Source organism: Aotus nancymaae, unplaced genomic scaffold (genome assembly GCF_030222135.1).
Source record: "Aotus nancymaae isolate 86718 unplaced genomic scaffold, 86718_ANA_hifiasm-v0.15.2.pri h1tg000089l, whole genome shotgun sequence".
NCBI lineage: Eukaryota > Metazoa > Chordata > Mammalia > Primates > Aotidae > Aotus > Aotus nancymaae.
In genome coordinates, this window is record NW_026988504.1 from 4504602 (window position 1) to 4530333 (window position 25732).

Genomic DNA, 25732 nt, shown 5'->3' on the forward strand with positions numbered 1-25732 from the left:
CTGAGATGCAGCCAGTGACCTGAGTGTGAATTGGGCTCTATTACTAGTGTACCTGAGGTAGATGATTTGTACTCATTGAGTCTTCATCTTACCTGCAAACTGATGAGAACAGTGTATAGTTCATTGTCAGGAAATACGCAGAGTTACAGTTGAGCTTTGTTGGAAAGTATTTTTTTTAGAGGGGAGGGGAGGGGACTGTTGGAAAGTTTTAAAAAGTGGAAATGAGAAAATGTTTTAAGCTGTAAGATACCATGTGCATATAAACTAGTATTATTTGTAGGAAAATATGCCAAATAGAATAAAGTATAGGCTTCTCCAGTGGGACATTGGATTTTCAGATTGCATCTAAAATGCTGTCCTTGACGTGAACTTTCCACGTTACCCCACGTTTTAATGCGTGCCTTGTGATTGTGGTAGCCTCTAGTTGGACAAGTTGCTTAGGTTGGTGTATTTGCAGGAAGACCTGAGGTGCTGCAACTATCAATTCATATCCCCCTAGATATTTCTCACTCCCTTCCTTATGGATTGATATTGTATTTTGCAGAATCAAAAATGGTTACGTCTTTATTGTTAAGCAGGAGCATGTTCGGCATTTTACAAAGCACACATCATAGCAAGAAACCTGTATCACCATCTGCTGTGACAAGTTTTGAAGAGGGCTCGCTCTGGTTTCAATTTTATAGGCTTTCCTGTTGAGTACATCAGAGGTGAATGCTCACAGTATTATACAGAGGATTAGAACTGCCCTTTCTTCTTAATGAAGGTGAATAGAAACAAGGGCTTGGATTATGCCCCTCTGAAGAAAGCTGACCCTTATCCATTGTCTGAGTCTTTCTGTGGCCTCCCAAGTTTTCTCTTTATTATGAAATATGAAAGCACAGGACCCAAAGTCCAATTAGATAGGAGGGATGTGGAAGGCAGCAGGTGGAATTTTCTGAGAAGTTAGTACCAGTGGAGAGAAAAGACGGGTATTGTAGGTCTTGGTAGGCACAGGTCTGGGCCTTAAGAGCCTTTATCAGCCTACAGCGTCATCAGCCGAAGGGAGGACAAAGTCGGGGACTGTAGATCCAGATAGGAGTCAGAGTGGGAGCAGGAGTGGCCCTAGGAAACAGGAGAGATTCCAGTTTTCATCCACCCCTTGCTGTGATTAAGGAGGGTTTATTGGAATGGGTTTGTGGCTGCAGTTCACTGGATGGAACCTGCATACAGTTTGCTGCTGGTTAAAACAAAGATGGAGGGCTAGACCTTCTGGAAATTTTTAATAGTGTCATTCTCTCATTTTTCCCTTGCATTTTGATAACCCTGCAAAGGCAGCTTTACTGGATTTATAGTGTTCTTGTCTCTGCCCTTCTTTCTTTCTTTCTTTCTTTCTTTCTTTCTTTCTTTCTTTTTTTTTTCTTTTTCAGCCTAGCTGAGATTTCCTTTTTAGAAAAGGACTCTTTTTTTTTTTTTTTCTCAATTTTGAACCCAAGGTCAGGCCAGAGAAAAGGACTCTTAAAATTGTCACCACCTTCTCCTCTTTACCTTCTGAAGAACTTCAGGTTTCATATGGGTTTCGTCTTACAGCTGGAGCCATTAAGTAATTACCTCAGACATAGTCACTAGCAGTAGTGTAATCACAGACTTTTAAAGCCATGAAGTGCCTTAGGAGTGACCTAGTCTAGTCCTGGTCCGTTCTGCAAATGAAAGCCATGGCTGTGGCTCCTGCGAAGAACTCTGAAAACGGAGCCCAAATCAGCCAGGAATATAAGTTGAAACAGCCACCATTGAGTTATGATGATCTCATGCGTTCATATGTTCCTAGTTACCTTTTTGGTTTTCTCCTGACTACGTGATTTGTTTGATTCTACAGACCTAGGTAATACATGAGGGAAAAAATGGAGACAGAAAAGTCAAATTCTGCTGTCCTATAGATCAGTTGGTGTGTGAGGACTTGCCCTAGCACAGTCATTTCTCCTTAAGAAAATAATTTCTTGTATCACATTCTTCCTTCCTTTACAGAGGAATCATGGAAGTTCAACTTCTGACCTAAGAAAAGATCCAGTGAATTTCTTTTTTTGAGTCAGCGACTATTGGTGCCTTTCCTTCTGGTGTCTAAAGTCTTTTTCCCTTTGTATTTCCTGTGAAGAGTCAGGATTCTGAGTCACAGAATTCAGATGAGAGACCACATATAAAATCACAGCAGAATGGGCACAGTTACAACAGGTATTTCGTGGGCATTAGAACAGAATCCAAGGATGTTTCTTCTATAATAGAAATACTTAGGCCAATCTGAGCAAATGTAAGTGGGCATTTCTGTCTTTTCTTTGAATAAAAACTTCAACATCAAATTTTGTGTTCGTTGTGAATACAGATATACAGATAGGCAAAAGAGGAAGAGTCCAAGCCTCCCTGCGACTCTTCTTTCCACAGTCCTTGTTTTGAAAGGTGATTCCTGCTAGCAGTTTCAAGTGCGGCCTTCTCAGAAGCTTCCTGTGTGTTTAGCAAGCATAGGTGTTACTTACGAGAAGGTAGTCTGTGCCATCCTGTTTCACCGGATGTGTCTTAGAGATCTTTTCATATTAGCATTTATAAATCACCTCATTCTTTTAAATTACCAAATAGTGCTTAGGTAATTTTAAATTTTTATAATTTGGGGAACATATCCATTCTGAAATGGAATTTAAGAATCAAATTCTTAAGTTTGAATCAAATCAAGTCAAATCAAAAGATAGGTGTTCTTGAAGTTTTGGCAGTGCCAAAGATTGCACCAGTGTACACTCTCCCGGCATCATGGGAGCCTGCCTGTGTACCCTGCTCCCCTGGCAGCATGTCCTGTCATCTGGCATTCCCATTCCTACCAGACTCACGGAAAATGGTATGTTATTCATGTTTTAATTTGCATTAAACACGTAGTGAGTGTGAGCATCGTTTTATGTGTGGCCGTTTGTATTTCTCTTTTTGTAATCTGCCTTTTATATCCTTTGCTCACTGTATTCATCTTTGTTTTACTAATTTTTATGCTGCTTTCTTTGTGACTTAAAGAAATGAACCCTAGACAGTTGTGGTGGCACACACCTATAGTCCCAGCTATTCTAGAGGCTGAGGTGGGAGTATCACTTGAGGCTTGAGTTTGAGGCTGCAGTGAGCTATGATCACACTGCTGCACTCCAGCCTGTGTACACAGTGAGACCCTCTCTCTAAAAATAGTAAGTTAATTAATTTTTAAAAAAGATACTAACCCTTTGTCATATGTTTTGTGAATTTATTGTCCTAGTTGTTGACATTTTGGCTTATGGGATATTATTTTTCATTCAGAAGCTTTTCATTTTCATATCACAAATGAACAGACTCATCAAGATTATGACCATATTAATTCATGCTCTATTCTAGAATTATTCAGGTTTTATTTTAGATTAACATCTTTGATTAAGCTAGGATTCATTTTGATATGGGTAGGCATTCAGCTTAGTTTTATCCCTGATGTCTAGCTGGCTGTTTATTTGCCTAGCACCCTTGACTGAATAATCCAATTTTTCTTCACCGATTCAAAGTGCTACCTGTGTGTTTCAGTATTTCTTGAGTTTGTTTTCTGGTCTTTTCTTCTGCTGCAGTTTTAATTACCAAAGCCTCACATGCTTTAATCTCTGGTAGCTACACCCTCACATTACCCTTTCTTCCCTTCATATTTTTCTAACTATTCTCATATGTATATTTTCCCATATTAAGTTTAATATCCTTTTTGTTACACTTCTGTAAGCATCATGTTGGTAATGTAAGTGATATTTTTAAACACTGTGGTGTATGTACGAGAACTTTTACTGCTGGAGTCTTTCTGCCTCTGCTCAGGTCCCCTTTGTGTTCCGTGTTTTTTCTTGTCTAGGTGAGAGGCTGGGGAGGATTTACCAGTGTTTGGGTAGAACAGAGTTTGTCCAGAGAAACCAACTACATCATGCCACCTAGAGGTGGGCATTAGTTTGTCATGGAGGGAGGCCATAGGACACTTTCATGGTATCAGGGACTCACTGGCCTCTCACAGGTCAGCGCCTCTTCAGCTAGTTCTGGAGCAGGTGTGCTGACCTGGATCTCAAAGGTGCAGAACTTGGCCTGCCTTCTGCTCCTCCTCACTGCTCTCCTTGGCTGCCCCTGCCACAGGTCTCCTCTTGCTTCCTCCTCAAGTTCTGCCCCCTGCATGGGTGGGAGTTAGGGGCGGTCCGAGAGCAGCCTCATGAGAGTAGCCAAGACAGAGAAGAAGACTGTCCTCCTGGCACATCCACTTGGCACCGGAAGGATGCACTGACCAGGAGGTTTGGGCTGGCCACACCTGCTCCAGCCTCGCCCTGCTGGTAGGTGGAGGCAGGGGGCCAGTACCCCGGACCTGCCCATGACTTGAAAGGCTAATGCCCCCTAGTCAGCTTCTTAAACTTCTCCCCAACTTTTGCAAACCTGGACTCAGGGCAACTCTGGTAAGGGTGCTGTCTGGAACGGTCAGCCAGTTTGTTTCTATTTTGAGGTGAAGGTAGAAATGACCTCCCTCTCAAGAGATCTTCAGGCCTTCTCAGCAGGAACAGATGCCAGTTTTTGCTTCTTTGAAGAAGGATTTTATGCTCTTAGTGTTTACTAAAGAATAATGAGGCATTTTAAAGTATAAGGAGTAGAATAGAGTTTAAAGAAAACCAAAAAACCCCAGGCCTCTGTGTTCATGGGACACAGAAGGAGGGGAGATTGAGTCATGACTTGCCTAAGAATGCTTATCATGTCTGTGGTGCTTGGAGCCTGTGGCCCAGGTGATTTGGGGTTTGGGGACGCCTCATGGGCAGGGAGGACCTTTCAGCAGCATTGTGAATAAGTGGGTTTGGGATGCTGATGAATTGCAAGATTTGAATGTATTCCTCGTGCCTCATTTTCCACTTTAAGGAGAAGGTGATTGATGCACATTTCCTTCGCAGGCTTCTCAGAGGGTCACTTTCTGGTTCCCGCTAGCGCTCCTTGCACCTGAGACAGAAAACTGGAAAAAGGATGGAAAGTCAGTAGCGGTTTGGGGAATTAGGGTTGGATATGGATGGTAGTTGAAGCTGTGAGCTGGAGTAGGGCAAGAAAACACTTATTTCTTTGCTGCTGCTTCTGAGCTGAAGTACAGACCACAGTGCAGTGAGGACTACTGCAAAGCTTCCAGGCCCTTTGCTTCTCATGGCGCCTGGCTGCCGCTTCTGGCTCTTCCACAAGAGCTTCTTTCTTTGTCTCTCGCCCAACTGGGCAACAAAATAGAATCCAACTGTCTCGGTGTCCAATTCAAAGGCCCCACAGTCTGCCTGGAGCTTGCTCTTCCAGACTCTGTCCCTTTCCACCTCTGCCTGGACTGTCCTCTCCCTGGTGCGCCTGGGACTGAATGCCAGTCTCCGCTCTTGTGTGGAGCCCTCTTGGACAAACGTGGCCCTGCTCTTCTCCGACCCCGACTCTGCATCACACCTTGAAGAGAGCATTATTTGGCCCTTAGTATGCCTCTACCTTTAACATGGCCAGCTGCCTGTTGCTTTTTTCTTTAAAAGGAATAGTAACACATGAGCTCTTTGAGGGCTGAAACCATGTCTTTTCAGTGTTGTGTCTTCCACAGTGACTGACAGGGGCCTTGTTTCCATGCAGTGAATTTTAAAAAGGTTGTTGAATTATGAGATTGAGAAATTATTTTTTTAAACGTTCATTTTCTCTGTTGGGATTCCTGAGATTCCTGTTCCATGGCCAGTCATTTCCTGTGATCTTCTCTGATGGCTGTAATTTCATAAGCTTGATTGTGCAGTATGTATTATGGCATCTGTTTTCTTCAGATATGAGGAGGGCCACACTGCAGGCTTCTTGGTTGCAGCTTTTTTTCTAACTTCTTGTCTGCTCATGTCCTTGTCTCATGTTGTCTCTGCTTAGGACTGACTGACTGAAAGTGCAGGTTTTTGCTACCTGCAGTCTCTGGCCTGGGACAAGCTAAAGCCTTTGCCTAGGTTGACACACTGCAAGCAAACCCCAGCTGTGATCCACCCTGTCGTCTTAGTGGAAGCTGGCCATGTTAAAGTTAGAGGCATAGTGAGCTTTGCACATGGTGACTGAGTCTTACGTAGAGAGGGATAGGTCAGGACTCACCTGCTGGGCTCTTTCAGTTCCTGAAGACAGTGTGTATGTGTATGTGGATTTGTGTAAAGACCAGTGATGTCACTTCAAAATAAGACAGCCGGGGACTAAGAAAAGTGCTATGAGAATATTTACAGTACAAGATATTACTGAAAAGCAAGAGCTTAATTTCACATATACGTGAAATCCCTGGGAAACACAGTGGTAGATAACCAGTGTGGATAGTCCAGGCTGTCTTCTCTGAATGTGTTTGTATCATGTAATTTATCACCTGGTTATTTACCAATTGATAGAGAAGGTCATCAGGTGATGGTTAATACGCATAAACTGAGCAGGGAGCATGGCTGGAGTCATCAGAGAGTTCTCCCTGTAGGAGGTAAGACTCAGTGGATGACGAGGATGAGCTTCTGAACAAGGAGAAAGAAGCAGAGACGTTGTAACTGAGCACCCTGGTGGATTCAGGGAAAGTGGAATCTTCCCTGGACTGGGAGGAGAGGTGGGATAGCTTGCTAGACAGTGAGCAGGAGGAAGACGGCGGGGGGAGGGGCAAGGGACGTGCTGCACTGGGACTCTCAATCTCAATCTACATTTTGTAGAATGTAGAATTTTAGAATTTGTTTTACATGGACTTGGTCTGATTCTTTTTAGTGAGTACTACTCTCCTGACACTAAACTTGTTCACACTATGGCTGTTTCTTAACAGACAGGCTGCAACGCAGAGCCAGGGTATTTGGGTCAGGCCTGGTGGCACTGCCTGGTGATGAGGACGTCAGTCTGCATTCCCCAGCCAGCCCAACCTCCACAGCATGGCAGTAGAGGCTGGGCTTGCAGAGGGGTGGGTACCTTCCATTACTGATTTCCGTTTTTTTTTTTTTCCCCATTACTGATTTCCTAAAGGCAGGAGACTGGGAAGGAGGGAGGATATGGGAGTGTTTTTAGGATTCCCATCCCTTCTTCCATTGTTTATCTAGAGTAATGGTTCTTAACCAGGGCAGTTTTGCTCTCCAGGGGACATTCAGCAATGCCTGGAGACAGTTTTGGTTGCCACACCTGGTTGAGGAGAAGTGGGATGGTGATGGCAGTGCTGCTGGCATCTAGTGGGTAGAGCCCAGGGACATAGCTAAGCACCCTGCAATGCACAGGGAAGACCCCACCACAGAGTGACCTGCTCCCTCTGCCAGTAATGGCCAGACTGGAGAACCCTGCTCCAGCACAATGATTCACCCTCTACTGTCTCTCCTTGGTTATTTTAGAATTGTTTAAAAAACCTCTGTCTCCTCCCTTGTTAGTCAGAAGCTGTGTGTGGTCTGCAGTAACCTTGTATTCTACATAACATGGGGGCCTGGGTCTCTGGAGTTCATGCTTTTGGGACTGGGGTCCCAAATCTACCTGTTTAACAAGTGCCCTTTGTGATTCTTGTGTCCTCTGAAGTTTGAGAGCTACTACCCTCAGGCTGTAGCCGTATTTCTCCTCACCAGCCATCTTGTATTATTATCCCCAAGGTTCACTTGCCTAACATCCCAACCCGATATTAGGCAAGTGTCCTTGAAGGCAATGCAGCAGCCTCTGGTAAAGAAAGAACCATTGGTGGCTGGAAGTGTTCTGAGTAGGAGGCGGGTCCTTCTTGGTAAAAACGCTGGAATGTCCCTCGTGGATATGGAGGGCATGGGACCCGTGGAGGAAGGGAGCAAAGGACATTCCTCCTGAAGCCCCCCAGGACAGTGTTGGAGCAGTCTGGTCAGTGCCACTTTGCCTGCTGACCTGATGCAGGGCAGTGGGAAGGACTAGGCTTGTGCCTTCAGGGTGACAGAACAATTGCCCCCTAGATCCAGTCTCTTGTTTATCTGTGCAGTAAAGAGAGGGCATCTTAAGTAAGGCTGGCATTCTTGCAGTGAAAGCAGGCATCAGGTTTTTGCTTCTAAGGGAAGGAGGAAAGCAAGTGCAGCCTGTGAGCAAATGCTGGTGGTGCCTCCCCTCCCCCCCACCCCCCTCCCTGGAGGCCGGGAATGGGGGGTTGTAGGAGGGGCTGGCTGTGACTGCATTCATGGAAATGAGCCTGGAGGAGTGGAGCAGCACACACTCTGAGCGTCAGCTAGGGCTGCAGCTCTGCGCATCCATCTCTGCAGTCCACACCAGCCTTCCCCACTGGGCCCAGCGCGTTTGCACCTGCGGGGCCGGTACTCTCAGCTTTTGTTTTCTCTGGACACCTTCTTCTCTGGCCCTGCTGTGCTGGCGCACACATGCTGTCCTTGCTCCAGCTCTCCCTGCACCTACAGCTGTGGGAGCTCCCGGCAGCCTGGGACTGTGGGATCGCTGCACAGAGCCACCATGGCCTCTGATGCGGAGAGCTGTGACCTGCTGAGGCTTTGATGTTGCTGCGCAGGGCTTACCAGGACACTGGGGCCGCAGGAGAGGGGACTCACCGTGGGTAAGAGGCGGGTGGATGGCGTGTGGAGTCCTGGCTGCAGATCCCCCATTATGTGTTGCTGCCTGTCTGCCTCTCCCACCCAGCAGCCAGCAGCAGGAGCTGATGTGTGCGTGGCCGTCTCTGCATGTCTGTCCTTTGGGTCTGCATTCTGTGCTGTCCTCTGAGGGTTTTTGCACTGCACCTTTGGATAGGTATCCAAGCGTTCAGTGTAGTTTCTTCTAGGCCTGAGACTTAGAACAGGCCAGTAGTCAATTTTCTTCCTCCAGCTTTGGTGAGGTTCGAAATAGGCGGGCAGAAAGCCAGAGGGACAGATTCAGGGTGATCTCCCCTCTAGGCCCTCCGCCCACAGAGTTTCTGTTTTACTCCATAAGAACCTTTCCTGGGCACAAGTAGCCCTCTTTCCATCAGTACACATAGAAAGGGAGTTGGAATTGTGCATGGCATTTAAGGCTAGGGGTCCTTTCCAGCTGTGAGACCGAGGGAAAATATTTCAATGTAGAGAAAAATTGGAGCATTACAAAGGGCTAGCAAACAAATAGATGTTAGCAACCGAGTGTAAAGTGAGAGAGAATTGACTTCCAAGCCACCAAAACTCTATTTTGGACACAGAAGGGGTGTGGTGGCCCAGCTGTGCAAGCTGACATTGGTTGCAGCTGGCAGGCACGGGGAGTGGCACCTCTTCTCCCAGGGGAGAGGAGCCTGCCCCCTTGGGAGGCGGGGTGAGCAAGATGATTTGGCTTGTTTGTAGGAAGAGGGAACTCCCAGGCTGTCCCTGGGGGAGTGAAGGACCATGCCACTTGTCTCAAGGAGGCTAGTGGTAGAAAATGGTTCTTTCTTGTGGAGCTCTACATTCAGTCCCTGGGATCCTTCCGAAACAGCAGTGGAGTGCCAGAAAGAAGCTGCTGGGAAACACTAGCTATATCAGATGTTGTCACTGTGAGGTTTTACAAGAGGTTAAGGTTCTTAAAATGGTTGTTTTCTAGTTTTTACCTTTTATTGAAAGTAGACGTTAACTTTATTTTTCTAAACCAAATTCTTAGGATAAAATTTTATCACTTAGGTTCTATTACTACCTTGAAATGCAAACTATGTCTTTGAGTTCCAGGGTTTATTAAATTTGTTGATTCTCTTTATGTAAAATAAGGTGGTAGAATACCTTCCTTTTTTTTGAGACAGAGTTTTGGTCTTATTGCCCAGACAGGAGTGCAGTGGCACGATCTCAGCTCACTGCAACCTCCACCTCCCGGTTCAAGCAGTTCTCCTACCTCAGCTTCCCAAGTAGCTGGGATTACAGACATGTGCCACCACACCCGGCTAATTTTGTATTTTTTCAGTAGAGGTGGGGTTTCACCATATTGTTAAGGCTGATCTCAAACTCCTGACTTCAAGTGATCCACCTGCCTCGGCCTCCCAAAGTGCTGGGATTACAGGTGTGAGCCACCGCACCTGGCCAATACCTTCCTTTCATAAGATAGTTGAGAAAGGCTGGGTGACATCCTCATTACATAAGTGAGGAAACTGAGGCTGGAAGAGGTCATTGTTTGCTCAAGGTCACAAAGTAGTGAACGAAAGCCCAAGCAGAATCCCCTCTGAACTTGGGTAGTTGTTAGGTGAGCTGTCTCTACGACTGAGAATAGGACTGCAGTCTTCCCCAAACATTCAGAATGTGGCAATAAATCTCTTTAATAGACTTATTTTTCATGGGGAAACTGGGTAGTTTTTGCATGGAAGGAATTTAAATTAGAATAGTCTAAATATTCATATTGGCAGTTTGCTGGAAGGCACCCCTGCCTGTATGTTGAATACCATTTCTGCTAGCTGCATGCTAATGTAACTCTTTTTGGTCCTCGGTAGTGTGTGTACATTTTTTTTTTTTTTTTTTGAGACGGAGTCTTGCTCTATCATCCAGGCTAGAGTGCAGTGGTGCAATCTCGGCTCACTGCAACCTCTGCCTCCCAGGTTCAAGTGATTCTCCTGCCTCAGCCTCCTGATAAGCTAGGATTACAGGTGCTTACTGCCCAGCTAATTTTTGCATTTTTAGTAGAGACGGGGTTTCACCATGTTGGTCAGGCTGGTTTTGAAAACCTGACCTCAGGTGATCCACCTGCTTCAGCCTCCGAAAGTACTGGGATTATGAAGGCATAAGCCACCATGCCTGGCTGTATATTCTTCTAAAAATCTCTTAGGCTGCAAGTTGGTGGTGAGATACTTATTTTAAAATGCACTACACACAAGTTAAATCATAGTTTCTTGGGAAAGAAACTATAGTAAGCAGACAGGGAAGTTAGAATATTGCTGTGAAATTTTTGTTTATTTTATATTTTAATTTATTTTTTTGAGAGAAGGTCTTGCTCTGTCACCCAGGCTGGGTGCAATGGTATGATCTGGGCTCATTGCAACCTCCACATTCCAGGGCTTACGTGATCCTCCCATCTCAGCCTCCTGAGTAGCTGGGACTACAAGTGCATGCCACCACACCCAGCTAATTTTTTATTTTTATTTTTGTAGAGATCGGGTTTTGCTATGTCTCCCAGGCTGGTCTCAAACTCTTGAGCTCAAGCCGTCTGCCTGCTTCAGCCTCTCAAAGTTCTGGAGATGGCTGGGCACGATGGCTTATGCCTGTAATTCTAGCACTTTAGGAGGCTGAGGTGGGCAGATCACCTGAGGTCAGAAGATCGAGACCATCCTGGCCAACATAGTGAAACCCTGTCTCTACTAAAAATACAAAAATTAGCTGGGTGTGATGGCGCCTGCCTGTAATCCCAGCTACTTGAGAGGCTGAGACAGGAGAATTGCTTGAACTAGGGAGTTGGAGGTTGTAGTGAGCCGAGATCACGCCATAGCACTCCAGCCTGGCAACAGAACAAGATTCTGTCTCAAAAAAAAAAATTGGCTAGGCGCAGTGGCGTGCACCTTTAGTCTTAGCTATACTCGGGAGGCTGGGGCAGGAGAATTACATGAACCTGGGGGGGTGGTGGTTGCAGTGAGCTGAGATAGCGCCACTGCACTCCGTCCTGGGCAACAGAGCAAGACTCCGTCTCAAAAAAAAAAAAAAAATCAAAGTGCTAGTGGGATTCCAGGCATGAGGCACCATGCCAGGCCTTTATTTTTAATTGTGGTAAAATATATATAACAAAAAATTTACCATCTTAACCATGTTAATTTCGGTAATACATTCATACATTCATATTATTGTGCCACCCAGTCTCTAGAACTTTCTCATCTTGCAAAACTGAAACTCCCCATTCCTCCCTAACACCCCATTCCTCTTCTCCCCAGCCCCTGGCAACATCCATTCCACTGTCTCTATGATGGTTTGACTACTCCAGGGGCCGCTTATCAGTGGAAACCTTCAGTTTTTGCCTTTTTATGACTGGCTTAATGTCCTCCAGCTTCATCCATGTTGTGTAGTATGTATCAGAATTTCCTTCCTTTTTAAGGTACTGAGTTTAAGAAGAAGTATTACTGTGTTTCTGACTCAGTGGGTGGGAAAGTTAATTGGTTTCCCAAAGTAGATAGACTGTGTGAAGGTGTGAACCTTCAGTGTATTATTGGCAGGAAGTGTCACCTGGGTCTCCCGCTCTAGTCACACCCCTTTTCTACGTCCATCTTTCCTCATCCTCTGATCCTAACAATTATCCTGAGGACTGTCTCTAAATTTGAGGCTTCCAGCAAAATCCCGGTAACATTACAACTCTTCGTTTTACATCTCTCTACTGTTACATTTTACCTGAAAGATACTCTGAATTTTGGTTGCATTCTTATCCCTGTCTTAAAGATCTGACCCCACATATTTGTAATGTCAGCATGGAGTTTTACTTGTCTCAGTGAGGAGAAAAAAATTCCCCTAAACCAACCTATTGTCCACTTTTAGTAATGGTCTATAAGAACTTTATCTTTGAGTCCTCGACTGTTTTTTTCTTGTTTGCTGCCTTACCTGCAGTTGTTAGCCATGCCTCACAGCACTGCCTTCTTATCCTATAGTTTTTAACTTACTAGATTTTGTATTATTGTGGGTTATTTGTATTTTCCCCATTTGATATAAAAGCTGTAGTCATTTTAAACAGCATCCTGCTCTGGAAGCAACCTCTTAGCTTACTGTTTGCTTTGAGGCACAGATAGCTAAAGTAACTTGCCCAGAGTCACCCAGCTGATGAATGTGGCCCCACGCTAGGCTTAGGACCCAAGACGACTACCTGTAGAGTGGCAGTCCCCAGATCCATCCCAGGAGTTGGGTGAGGCACCCGTGCTGTGGATTCACACAGCTTGTGCATGATCCCTCATTAACACATGCACCTGAAATCACCACCTTCTCCGTGATGCTTTCTGGGACTGCTGCTCCTGCTAGGAGGAACCAGATCAGTGTCTTCAGTGTTGTGCTCCCGTTGCCTTCCACCTAGTAGGCGAGCAGTAAATGTAGGCTGAATGAGTCAATATGACATCGTTAGAAAGAAGCAAAAGAGGAACATGAATTGGATATACAGATAAAGGAAAGAAATTTGGTATTTGTTGGGCACCTGCTTGTGCTCGCTGTTTTATTTTTTTCCATCACGTATTCCTCACAGCAATGCTAACAGTAGCACAACAGTGCTAACTGCAGTGCCATTTTACAGATGGACAAAACTGAGGCCCAGAGAGATTAGCAGTTTGTTGAACATTGGCATGTCCCCAAAGCCTGAATTCTTTTCAGTATTTGTTGTTTGTTTGTTTGTTTGTTTGAGATAGAGTTTCACTCTTGTCGCCCAGGCTGCAGTGCCATGGTGCAATCTTGGCTCACTGCAACCTCTGCCTCCCGGGTTCAAGCGCTTCTCTTGCCTCAACCTCCCAAGTAGCTGGGATTACAGGTGCTCACCACCATGCTCGGCTGATTTTTGTATTTTTAGTAGAGATGGGGTTTTACCATGTTGATTAGGCTGGTCTGGAACTCCTGACTCAAATGATCTGCCCACCTTGGCCTCCCAAAGTGCTGGGATTACAGGTGTGAGCCACCGCACCCGGCCTCTTTCCAGTATTTTGAAGTTTTTCAGATTATAAGTCTCTGGGATTTTCTGGGAGACAAAGTGACTTACACCCCTAGGGTAGTGCAGAGGGAGGTTAATGGGCTGTTTTGTTTAGGGTCTAACTAGTAGGATTTACACAGGTATTTGGTGAGTAAGTGCTGAATACTAGAACAGGACATTTGGAGCTTCTTACCCCTCACGCCCTGTGATCACTGTGTCTGTGGAGGTGGAGGAAGAAGCTGGTTTCCCAGGTGTGCGCTTTTGAACCCAAAAGCCTGGTTTGTAAATAGCCAGTTGTTCTCCTCTGAGCAGACAGCAGTTTCTGTAGAGACTGTAGAAAAGCTGGGCGCTTCATTTCACTACTGCTGCTGCTGTTTTAGGCAGAACGTAAGGTTAAGAATGAGTGAGAGTGTGTGTGTGTGTGTGTGTGTGTGTGTGTGTGTGTGTGTGTGTGTGTATTCAGTGTTCATGAAACTTTAGGTCTGTAAAGGGGTGTGGCTGTGATTAGCAGGAGGGCACCCCTTGGCAGCAGGCCAGCTAGATGGGGCTGAAAGGGAAATGGCAGTGACCTCCTTGGCCTGGAAGCAACTGTGACTAAGGCAGTTATCTTTTGTATAGTTATCTTCTCTGCGAATGAGGGCTCACTCCTTAATTACTTTATAAAATGTTTCCCTGTGGTGCTGGTTTAAATATGGACCTTTTTATCCATTGAAAGGCAGAATCTATAAGAAGGATGCCGATTAATAATTATGGTGGAAAAAAATAAGGCAAGTGGTGTATTTTAAAGTTAGCTGGATGACCTCAAAGAGAGACATCTTGATCCTAAAGCATGCATTGGACACATTCATTTCACGGTACCCATAGGGATTTAGGACAGTGTGGCCCTGGTAGCTGCTGTGTGTGTGCCAAGCAGAACCTGCTGTCAGAGAGCTGCATTTTCGAGGGAACTTCATGGCGTATCACCGGCGTCTGCCTGTGGCCAGTGGAGCACAGGCAGGGTTTTAGACTAGAGCACGCCATGTGCTCATTTATGGTCCTCTGGCTTGGAAAGAGGGCTCTGTCCCTTTAAGACAGTCCTCCTTTGTATGCACTGGCTGGAACCCATTTCAGCTCTGGGTTTCTGCCGACTGTTAAAATCTGCAAAGCAACATTTAAATAAATAAATAAATGAAAGCTTCCCTTGTGTGGCTTTCCTATTCACAGCCAAGCACAATAGCTCCTTGTTGTTTTTGTCACTTTAATCCCCTTCATTAAATTAGAACCCTGGAAAGGAATGGTGATGGGACTGATGCTGGACTGTCTCCCTGACTGCCAGCCGGACACCTTGCGGATTAACCTTTGTGGGCATGGATTCTGGGGGCCCCTCTGGTGACGGGCGAGGAGGGCAAGCGGGTGGTGTGTCAGGGCAGCCCTCCCTCTGGTTTGTCTCCATTGTGCTCAGGCTGCTGGCAGGGACAACCTGCTGCCCTCCCCGGTGGCTATTCTTTTAAAGAGCAAGGGGTTCAGCCGCCTCCCTGGCACATAAGCATGGCTGCAGCACGTGGCAGTTGGGGGAGGGAGGAGCTGTTTGTTGTGCTGCCATCTGGCCCAGCTGAGCCGCTCTTTTGCAGTTTAACCCTAATGGCTACAAGGGAGAGAAGCGGCATGAATAGACAGGCTTCCCAGGGTGTGGGCACTGCTCTCCCAGAAACTCCCAGGGTGTGAGGTAGACCTGGGTATTTCTGACTACCACCTTTCTTCTTCCAGCTGTGGCCTTCGCAGCATCCCGAAGACACTAGCCAAGATTGTAGGAATCAGTTACTCTTCTGGCTCTCCAGCAATAGTGTTGATTCTTTATGCTGCTAAATGAAATTAAGCATTTTGTCTTTGGATGTTTTTGCTCTCTGGGGCAGCATGAGAATGAAGGCTTGAATTAAAGATTTGATGTTGCATTGTTAAGTTTATGCAGAGGAAAATACTTTTGTTAAAATGTTAGATTTTGCCTCATCTCAGAGCAAAATTCCACTAGAAAAATGAGGTCTAGATCAGCTTTTTGAAATAAAGTTCTTAAATGATTTGTTGAACCTGAAGGGAAGCAGCATTGTGATTTAAGGTTACTAAGTATGGAATGAAGAAGTGATTTAGCAGTCGCGTGGCAAATGTCAGGAGATTGGATCAAAATAAATGTAGATAAATGTCTTATTTATTCTAGCTACAAATTGGCCAGAAACTTTTTCTGTCTGACTCCAAGGACACAGAAGGTCTATCTTTTCTAGTGACCATAGATTAACATTTTTAGGCTTTTGTTTTAAAATTGTCATAGTACATATGTATATATATTTTAAAGCAAGTATTCAGGGGCTTATATGTCCCATCTCTCTATTCCCAGACCCACTCCCCAAAGCAGCCACTATTAATTAACTTTTTTCTGCTTTTGAGTTCCGTGGGTGCTGACAAGTTCTTAAATTGCTGATTATTTTGTCAAAATCAAAGATGATCTCCTACCTTCCACCTATGATGGATGAGGATGCATCTCACACCATTCTTTCTTCCCTCTCTCGCTGTCCATTTTTGGTAGTTTATCACAGTTTTCAGTCACTGGGCTTTTACCTTCAGCATGTTTACAGCATGGATTTCTTGTTCCATGATCCTTGTCCATTCTTCTGGTCTCCAGTGTTGCAGGAGGAAGCTGTGGGGACCATTTGGGACCCTGCTAGTCTCTCTACTTTGCTTCCCTCAAACTTCGGTCAGCTCTTCCTTCACCTCAGTAACAGATAGCTTTGCTTCTCCAGTCTAGGTTGGTCTTTCATGCTTTGTCTGCAGGGTGATTCTGAAAGTTAACCCCCAGTGACCAGCTCCGTGATAGGAATGCAGGTACCAGTCACCCTAGAGCCAGGTGTGCTAACATAAAGGGAGCTGTTCCTAGCACCCCTGATGACACCCCTGATGACCCCAGATGACACCACGTGTGGCATGTTTTGTTTCTTCTGTGATTTTCTGTAGTTTAGTTTTCCCTGTTTCCCAGTACTTTATTCTCTTGAGAGGAAACCGAATGATGCCTGTTCATATCACACATGTTTCTCCGCTGCTTTCTCCTTCATTCTCTGGTTTCGAGTCTGGTTTCATTCTTTGTGATGGCATTACTCTTGCAGTCCTTTGGCCTCCTGCTCTGACCTGGTCTGATGGCTTTGTGTCCATCCCAGTTGATGGCGCTTACTGTCCTCAGTTTCCTGAGTCAGTCCTGTTGGTGACCCACATCACCTTCCTCCTGAAGTAGCGTCTTCAGAAGGCGTGCACAAGAGACAAATTTTCTGATCCTTACGTATCTGAAATGAGTCTGCTTTACCCGCCTACTTGACTGAGAATTTGGGGTTCAAATCATTTTCCTTTAGAATTTTGAAAGCTCCACTGCACTGTCTATTTAGTGTGTGGGCTCTTATTCTGACACCAATGAGATCTTCCCTCGTAGGTGGTCTGATTAATCACTCTCCTTACCCCCTATGGAGGTTTTAGGGTCATCTTTATTCCTGGAACTTCTGAATTTTTCCTATGAATATTTCTCTGTGGGATGGTCATATTTTCAAGTCTCTTTGTTCTTCAAGAATGCCCCAACTTTATATTTTATCCTTTGTTGACTTTTTTGATTTGGGGGACAAAAGTAAGTTTAATTTGCAAGGCGGTATTCTTTTTCTGTGATTGTCCCTTTTCCAGAGTTTTCTTTTAAAGGTCCCCCCACAATTGTCTCTGTTTGCTCTAGGGTGAGTTTTCTGTTCCCTGTCTTGTTCTTTCTCACTCTTGGTGTAGGTGTGAAAGTGAATCAGTAGGTGTGTTAAGTGGAAGCTCTGTGCATGGCTGGGCCTTGTGGACAGCAAGGCTTGGCTTCAGGGCCGGTGGGCAAGATCCTGCTTTGTGGTAGGGTCCTCTCAGGTCTCCTGGTGTCCACGTATGGAGGCTTTACTCTGGACACCAGCTCCATGCTTGCCTGCTCATAAGAAAGTTGGCTCAGTTCGTGTGTGTGTGTGTGTGTGTGTGTGTGTGTGTGTGTGTGTGTAACCTTTAGTGTGCTAGGCCCTGTGCTGGGTACCACAAACACAACAGTGTACAAGGCAGACAGTGTCCCTGCCTTTGTGGAGTTTTTATTCTAGAAGAAGATATTAGCATTTACCACCGTTTCTTTCCTTTCTCTGTTTTGGAAATTTGTTGAAGTCTCTTCTGATGGCCCTTCTCTGTGTTCTCTTTGATATTGTAGGTTTATGGATTTTTTTATTCCTTTACTATTTTAAAAATAATATCTTGGAAGGTAGAGGACTAGAAGGGCATTTTGAATTTATAATACAGAAGCTAGATTGTGACCTTCCAGAAAAATTGTCATATGCGAATATAAAACCCTGAATGGTTGAGTGCTCAGATTCTGAAAAGAAAGCAACTATTAAGAGTTTCCAGTTTAGAATGATAAAAGTTGGCTTCTCAGGGTATATAGCAGTCTTGAGAGAGGAATTTCTTTTATACGATTGCTCTGTTTTTCATCAGCCTCATTACATGGACCTTGGATTTAGTCTTGCTTCTGTTGGGTAGACACATTGTTGATCTGATTAAGCCAGCTCTGTATCTTCAAAATCAAATCCCAATTATTGAGCCTCTTGTGGAGCAGCTGTTTTTTTTGTTTTGTTTTGTTTTGCTTTTTGAGACGGAATTTCGCTCTTGTTACCCAGGCTGGAGTGCAATGGCGCGATCTCGGCTCACTGCAACCTCTGCCTCCTGGGTTCAGGCAATTCTCCTGCCTCAGCCTCCTGAGTAGCTGGGATTACAGGCACACACCACCGTGCCCAGCTAATTTTTTGTATTTTTAGTAGAGATGGGGTTTCACCATATTGACCAGGATGGTCTCGATCTCTTGACCTCTTGATCCACCCACCTCGGCCTCCCAAAGTGCTGGGATTACAGGCGTGAGCCACCGCGCCCGGCCCAACAGCTGTTTTTAAAAAATGAGTGTTGCCTTAGTTTCAAAACCATGTTATATTGGAATGAATATGTATCTTCTAGAACTTGAGGAAATTAATTTCTTAAAGGGGTTTTCTACTTGGACTAGAAATTTTTCTGGTCTGTGAAGAACAGAAAGATTGGGATGGACTGCTTTAAGCATGCTTTTCTCTAGAATGGGGTACGTATCAGTAGAGTTCATGTTGTTTTTCAAAACGGCTTTTGCTTTAACCAGAGCTGACTTGTCTAACTTTTTCCTGAAGCAGCCATTTTAATACTTTTTTTTTTCTTAATGTTGGGAGAACTGTTCAGCCTGGGAAGAAGTGTGTGGGGTGGGTTTGCGGGGGTGCGGGGCTAGAATCCATATAATACTGATGGATTGCTGAGCTGAAAACCTGAGTCTTGACACAGGAATGGGAAGACTGGAGAGCAGGTATGTAGGTGATCTTATTTAAGGCTCCATCCTCCAATAAACACACCTGAGTGATCGCTCTTGAGTTCTCAGAGACACAATATAAAGCCCGCTCTTGCGAAGGTGACCTGGGCTGAATTTAGTTGCTTGGGGTCTTTAGAGTGGCGGTCTCTTCCAGCCTCTAAAGGAAGAGTGTTTTTCAAACAACAGGACTCAGTGTATTAGGTAGATTATGCAACGAATTTATTTATTTATTATTATTATTTTGAGACAGAGTTTCGCTCTTGTTGTCCAGGCTGGAGTACAATGGTGCAATCTCTGCTCACTGCAGCCTCCACCTCCCAGATTCAAGCGATTCTTCTGCCTCAGCCTCCTGAATAGCTGGGATTACAAGCCCCTGCCCACCATGCCCGACTAATTTTTCTATTTTTAGTAGAGACAGGATTTCACCATGTTGACCAGGCTGGTCTTGAACTCCTGACCTCAGGCGATCTGCCCACCTCCCAAAGTTCTGGAATTACAGGCATGAGCCACCACACGTGGCCATAAAATCAATTTACTGAACTAAACCACTGTTATGAAAGCTTACAGGCTGGGTGTGGTGGCTTTTGCCTGTAATCTCAGCACTTTTGGGAGGCCAAGGTGGGCGGATCAGGAGGTCAGGAGTTCTAGACCAGCCTGGCCAACAAGGAGAAACCCCATCTCTACTAAAAATAGAAAAATTAGCCAGGTGTGGTGGTGCGTGTCTGTAATCCCAGCTACTCGGGAGGCTGAGGCAGGAGAATCACTTGAACTTGGGAGGCGAATGTTGTAGTGAGCCGAGATCGCACCACTGTACTCCAGCCAAGGCAACAAAGTGAGACTCCATCTCAAAAAAAAAAAAAAAACAAAGCTCACAGTGAAATAACAGAAAATATCAATGCATTTCACACGGTAAGGTATTATTTTTGATATGTGGTGGAGATTGGGTCATGATACAAAATGCATTTTTTTCTTTATTTTCTTTTCCTTTTTTTTTTTTTGGAGACTGAGTCTAGCTGTGTTGTGCAGGCTGGAGTGCAGTGGTGCAATCTTGGCTCACTGCAACCTCCGCACCCCAGGCTAAAACAGTCCTTTTACCTCAGCTTCCCAAGTTCCTGTAGGTGGCTAATTTTTGTTGTTCGGTGTTCTTTTTAGTAAAGACAGGGTTTCATCATGTTGCCCAGGCTAGTGTCAAACTCCTGGGCTCAAGCAGTCTGCCCCATCTTGGCACCTCCCAAAATGCTGGGATTACAAGCGTGAGCTACCAGGCCTGCATTTCTTAGTTTGGATTTTGGAGATGTTTAAAAAACACTTTTCTAAAGAAGGATGGGGAAAAACTAGGTGAAAAAAGGAAAAAGTCGGCTTTTCTAATGCAGTTGATTAACCTATTCTGTGGGCTTCACTGTAGCCTATTGTTTCTACCCTCTTGTGGTGATTTTTGTGAAATAATTGGGGAAAGTAACTGCTCTCTGCATGTAGTAGATTAAGTTTGAATGCCATGGGCAGAAGGGAGAGTATGTGTATCCTAACTACGCTCTGAAGCAGAGATGTTATTCCAACTCTGTGCTGTCTGGTAGAAAGCCATAGGTGCACTTTTATTTCATAGTAGTTCCTTTGAGATCAATTAAAATAATACATTTTGTTAAGTTATATCAATGTGTAATTAATATAAAATATTGTTCAAAAGACATTTCCTTTGTTTTTATAGAAAGTCTGGTGTATATTTTATACATACAGCACATCTCAAACTGGGTGGTCACATTTCCAGTGGTTAATGTCACGTAGGGCTCATGGCTGCCATATTGCACAGTGCAGCTCTAGCTCACCTAGACACCCACTGAAGGACAGAAGGACTCTCACACCACCCCCTGCCTTAGGAGCATGGGTGTCCTTTGCTGTGCCACAGAGGGAACAAGAGCCAACACTTCTGAGCTTCTGCTCAGCACCAGGCAGGGTTTGAGGCACTTTAATTAGTCTACATCATCCTCACAGCAGCCTTTTCAAGTGGGTGATGGTGGCGCCACTTTATTGATGATGAGATGTGGCTCAAATAGGTTACATAACTTGTCTGAAATGACCTAAGATGATAATTGGTAGATTGAAGCTAGGATTTGAACCTGGTTTGCTTGATTCTAATGCTTGTTCTTCTCATTTGCCCACATGACTTCCCACAGCATGCTCAGAGGGTCATTTTAAAGGATGTCTGTCCAAATCGTCTCTTTGTATAAGTGGGGGAGATTGAGCCATTGGAGGATTGCATAAGTATTTTGCGGTGAGAGCTGTGATCCGGGAATTAAATAACTTTGTTCTGATGATAAGAGCACATTTTAAAACATCCAAACAATGAAGAAAGATATGAAGCAGAAAGAGAAAGTCCGATAATCCCAGTTCCCAGAGTTAAACACTGACTTTACGTGTATATTCTAGTTTTTTTTTTCTCAGCGCACATATAGTCTCTTTCTCCAAACACCTCCCAGAGGTAGCACAAAATTATACATGTTGCTTTGCCACTTGCCTCCCCTCCCCACCTTAGGGGGTCATGGACATCTTTCCATGTTGGAGCTCAACTCAGTGAGCTCTGGTACTGCTCTGTTTTTGACCATGAGGAATCTGAGGCCTAGAGAGATTAATTAAATGTCAGCCTGAAGTCTCCCAGCTGGAAGGGATGAAAATGGCCAGGCACTCAGCTAATATTCACCTTTTTTCATTCATAGCCAACCTAATTTAACCTTTGTAATCTTTTCTCTCTTGTTTTTCCTTCCGAGAGTTCCTTTCTCAGAACTTTCCTGTGGGATTTAAGGGCCTTCCTTTCTTTAGAAAATCTGATGAGAATGGGAGCCATAACTCTATCACTCAGTCATTTCTGAAACTGGCTTCTAGTTTCTTTCTTGGTATCTTTCTCCTTTCACGGCCTCTGGATTGTACTTTTTTTTTGGTGAGATAAAACTTTCTTAGTAACATTTCCCTCCATATTTGTAGTTCCCAGTGACCTGACCGCAGAGGAGCGTCAAGAACTGGAGAACATCCGACGGAGAAAACAGGAGCTGCTGGCTGACATTCAGGTAGGAGAGAAGCACGGTGGTGTCACCAGTGTAAGAACTGTGGTGACAGTTCCATTTGTATCAAAGTGTGTCCTTTGCGGAGTGTCTCCTCAAGACACTTTTGACCTGCTCTCACTACAGATCTGCCCAAAGTGTAGGTGTTGGTATCACCTTTGCTCTCCAGTGAGTAGATAGAATGTCAGAGGTTGAATGGTTTGTCAGAGTTCATCCAGTCAGGCAGTTGTCAGAGCTGGAGATACCCTGTAGGACTCCTGTCTCCTGAGTAGCGTTCTCTCTGCTGTGTTTGCCCTTGTGGAGCAGAGTGGATGAGGAGAGGCAGTGAGAATGTGGGCTTCAGGCGAAGCTCGGCCCCTGCCCCAGCCCTGGCTCTGCTGCTTTCTAGCTGAATGATTTGAGACAAGAGAGTTCCGGTTTCTTGAACTTCAGTTTCTTCATCTGTCAGATCATGAAAACACCTACTACACAGTTGTGGTGAGGACTTAGCATAAAAGACAGCATTATTTCTGGTTCCCGTAGATAGACTTAGTGATAGCAATTTTACTGTTTTTCCAAGTTCCTTTTCATAACTATCCAGCTTTGTAAGAAATAAGTCTAGAAGCCAATAGTTGAGTTATTTTTGCCCTAAGGCATCAAATGTTATTCTTTTAGAATTTTTTTTAAAACATTAGGGGTGGGGTTAAAGAGGGAATCCTGTTACCCAAAGTAGCAAAATCAGGAAAGACTTGACTTGCTCCACAGTTGATTTGAGTATATGTTGATAGTTCTCCCTGATCCTTTGATTTCTGCTTCACTGGTAGATCCTGAGAAAGCTGAGCAGTTCCCCACTTAAGCCCCGCTTCCCGGTGAAAAAGAGTCCATCCATCTGGACCAAGGGTGTGCTGAGATGAGGAGGATGGGTGTGGATGCAGTTGATTTCATCGGACATTCCCTTTGCCAACCACTTGGTGGCAGTGTTGCCCTGGCTCAGCTACTGCTGGCTCTGCATCTTGGGCTTTGGGCAGGAGACTTTGTCCTCTGAGTTTTCTGGCACACTTGTGTTTAGTAAGCTACAGATTTGTTCTGAAAGATTGTGATGAGGCAGCTAGTTTTTGTTTATTACATAATATATATGCTTATAAACCTTCCTAGACTGTAAACTCTTTGAGGTCAGAGCTGTATCCTTTTCTACCTTGGTATTTTCTAAAATGCTTACTATTTGGTAGGAACTCAATAACTATTTCATTTATTTATTTAGAGATGGAGTCTTACTCTGTCACCCAGGCTGAAGTGCAATAACGCGATCTCGGCTCACTGCAACCTCTGCCTCCTGGGTTAAAGCGATTCTTCTGCCTCAGACTTCCAAGTAACTGGGACTATAGGCACCTGCCACCATGCCCAGCTAATTTTTGTATTTTTAGTAGAGATGGGTTTCACCATATTGGCCAGGCTGATCTCAAACTCTTGACCTTGTGATCCGCCCACTTTGGCCTCCCAAAGTGCTGGGATTACAGGCATGAGCCACTGTGCCCAGCAAATATTTCTAAAACAGATGTATTTTCCTAATTTACTTTTTTTCATTTTTGTCATATTTTATTTCATTTTGGTTTATTTTATTTTGTTTTTGGTTGGAGGGAGTTATGTGAGATTTTAGAAGTTTTCATTTGTTCTGCATCTTCCTTTCCTGCTAACTCTGGACTGTCTGTTTTATAGAGGCTGAAGGATGAGATAGCAGAAGTAGCTAATGAGATTGAAACCCTGGGATCCACAGAGGAAAGGTGAGTCTGCCCTGCTGCTAGGTGGCTTTTGCAGTTATACTGTCTTAAAGCACCCAGCTCTTAATTACCCTTACACGGCACATTGAAGGAAGAAGTCAGCTTTGTGTCTTTCTAGTCCTAGCAAGCACATATACTCCCATAATGTCTGCCTTCCATCCTTCACTGCAAGGCCTCCTGAACACAGGAGCTTCTTTCATTGTTTAAAAAATTGAACTGAAGGCCGGGAGCAGTGGCTCACACCTGTAATCCCAGCACTTTGGAAGGCCGAGGTGGGCGGATCACAGGGTCAAGAGATCGAGACCATCCTGGCCAACATGGTGAAACCCCGTCTCTACTAAAAATACAAAAATTAGCCAGATGTGGTGGCGTGCACCTGTAGTCTCAGCTACTCGAGAGGGTGAGGCAGGAGAATTGCTTGAATCTTGAATTGCAGAGGTTGCAGTGAGCCGAGATCATGTCACTGCACTCCAGCCTGATGATAGAGCGAGACTTGGTCTCAAAAAAAAAAAAAAAAATTGAACTGGAGAATTTCAAAGGTCTCAGAAAGCCTTAAACTGGCTTAAACTCCTAAATTTTTATGTGAATTACTCCCCTCTGTTGTCCACTGTGTGTGTATGTTAAAGTTTCTGTTTTTCCTTTGTGTAAAGGAAAGCTTAATGAGTGCTGCTGATACAGTTTCAAAGGACTGGAGTGCCCAGTCATGTCTGAGTATAATCGCGAGCTTATTTGCACCTTCCTAATGCTTAAGGGAAGAAAATGTAGAAATGCAATGATAGTATAAAAGGACAAGGACTCTTTGCTTTTTTTTCTTTTATTTACATGAAATGTTAGTGACTTTGAGAGTTTAATTTTGAATGGGGTTCCTAGACCGTTTTCTGACTGCTTAATACAATAAATGGGCTGTTTCCAATTCACTACGTGTCTGTATTTTTCTAAGCCTAAGTACTCCTGTCTGGCTTCATAGGACTGTTTGATTTGTTGTTTTAGACTCCTTTGGGCAGTGCTATGAGGATTTAGTGAGGCTGAGGACTCCACAGAAGGTGACCAGCTCACCATGGCCAGTCTCTGTGTTGCCCATTTGGTATTTTGGATTAGTTTCCCCTGTTTCCATTTTAAATAGTTGTAGCTTAAATAAAGTGGATACATTAGAGTTCATAAAAATTTAAAACTTCTACTCTTATAAAAGATAAACTATTAAATGAACAGGCAACAGATTAGGAGTAAATATTTGTACCACACATATCTGAAAAAAAACCTGTATCTAGAATATATGATAAAAAGGCAGCCCAGATAAAAAAAAATGGGCCAAAAACTTGGACACTTTACAAAAGAAGCCGTATGTATAGTAGGCATATGAAAAATGCTTAACGTCATTACTTGTAAGGGGATGCAGTTTAACACTACTATGAAATGGTATTTCACATCCACTAGGATGGCTGGAATTAAAAAGATTGATGGTACCGCATGTTGGCGAGTGCTGGTGAGAATAAAATGGTGTAACTATTTGGGTAAGAAGTTAGGCAGTTTCATCAGCAATTCAACTCCTAGTTACTTAAGAGAAGTGAAAACATGTCCATACAAAGACTTGTATGAGAATATCTATAGCATTCTTATAGAAAATAACCAGGAACTGGAAATACCCTGAATGTCTGCCAACAGGTGAATGGATAAATAGATGGAGGTAGTAGGCAGTGCAAAGGAAGGAACTACTAAGGTGCGGCAGCACGGGTGAATCTCACGAACACTGTGATGAGTAGAAGAAACTGTGGGTACCGTGTGCTTCCACGCATGAGCGTCAAGAACAGAGAAACTAAGCTGTGGTGGCAGAAATCATAGCAGGGGCTGCCTTCAAGGTAGTCGTTGGGGTGGGGTGGAGTGGGGTGGGGTGAGATTGACTAGGAAGGGCCATAGGGAACTTACAGGGATGACAGGAATATTCTGTATTAATATGAGTGGTGCTTCAAGGGTATATGCACTTAACAAATTGAACTGTACGC

At 44.4% G+C, this 25732-nt stretch overlaps 1 protein-coding gene across 6 annotated transcripts in view; it reads left to right on the forward strand.

Annotated features, from left to right (window-relative positions):
* Positions 1–25732, forward strand: part of CYTH1 (cytohesin 1) — a 105069-nt gene that overhangs the window by 47475 nt on the left and 31862 nt on the right. For 4 of the 6 annotated variants that reach the window (XR_010339854.1, XR_010339855.1, XM_021670931.2 and 1 more), the window contains exons 2-3: positions 21899–21981; positions 23671–23735. Coding sequence is in view for 2 of the 6 variants with exons in the window: in XM_021670931.2 (XP_021526606.1) it covers positions 21899–21981; positions 23671–23735 (148 nt within the window). In the remaining 4 variants the exon portion in view is untranslated. Of the gene's footprint in view, positions 1–8172; positions 8528–21168; positions 21192–21898; positions 21982–23670; positions 23736–25732 lie in introns of those variants that run through there. The other 2 variants (XM_064369729.1, XM_064369730.1) reach the window with 2 other exon arrangements.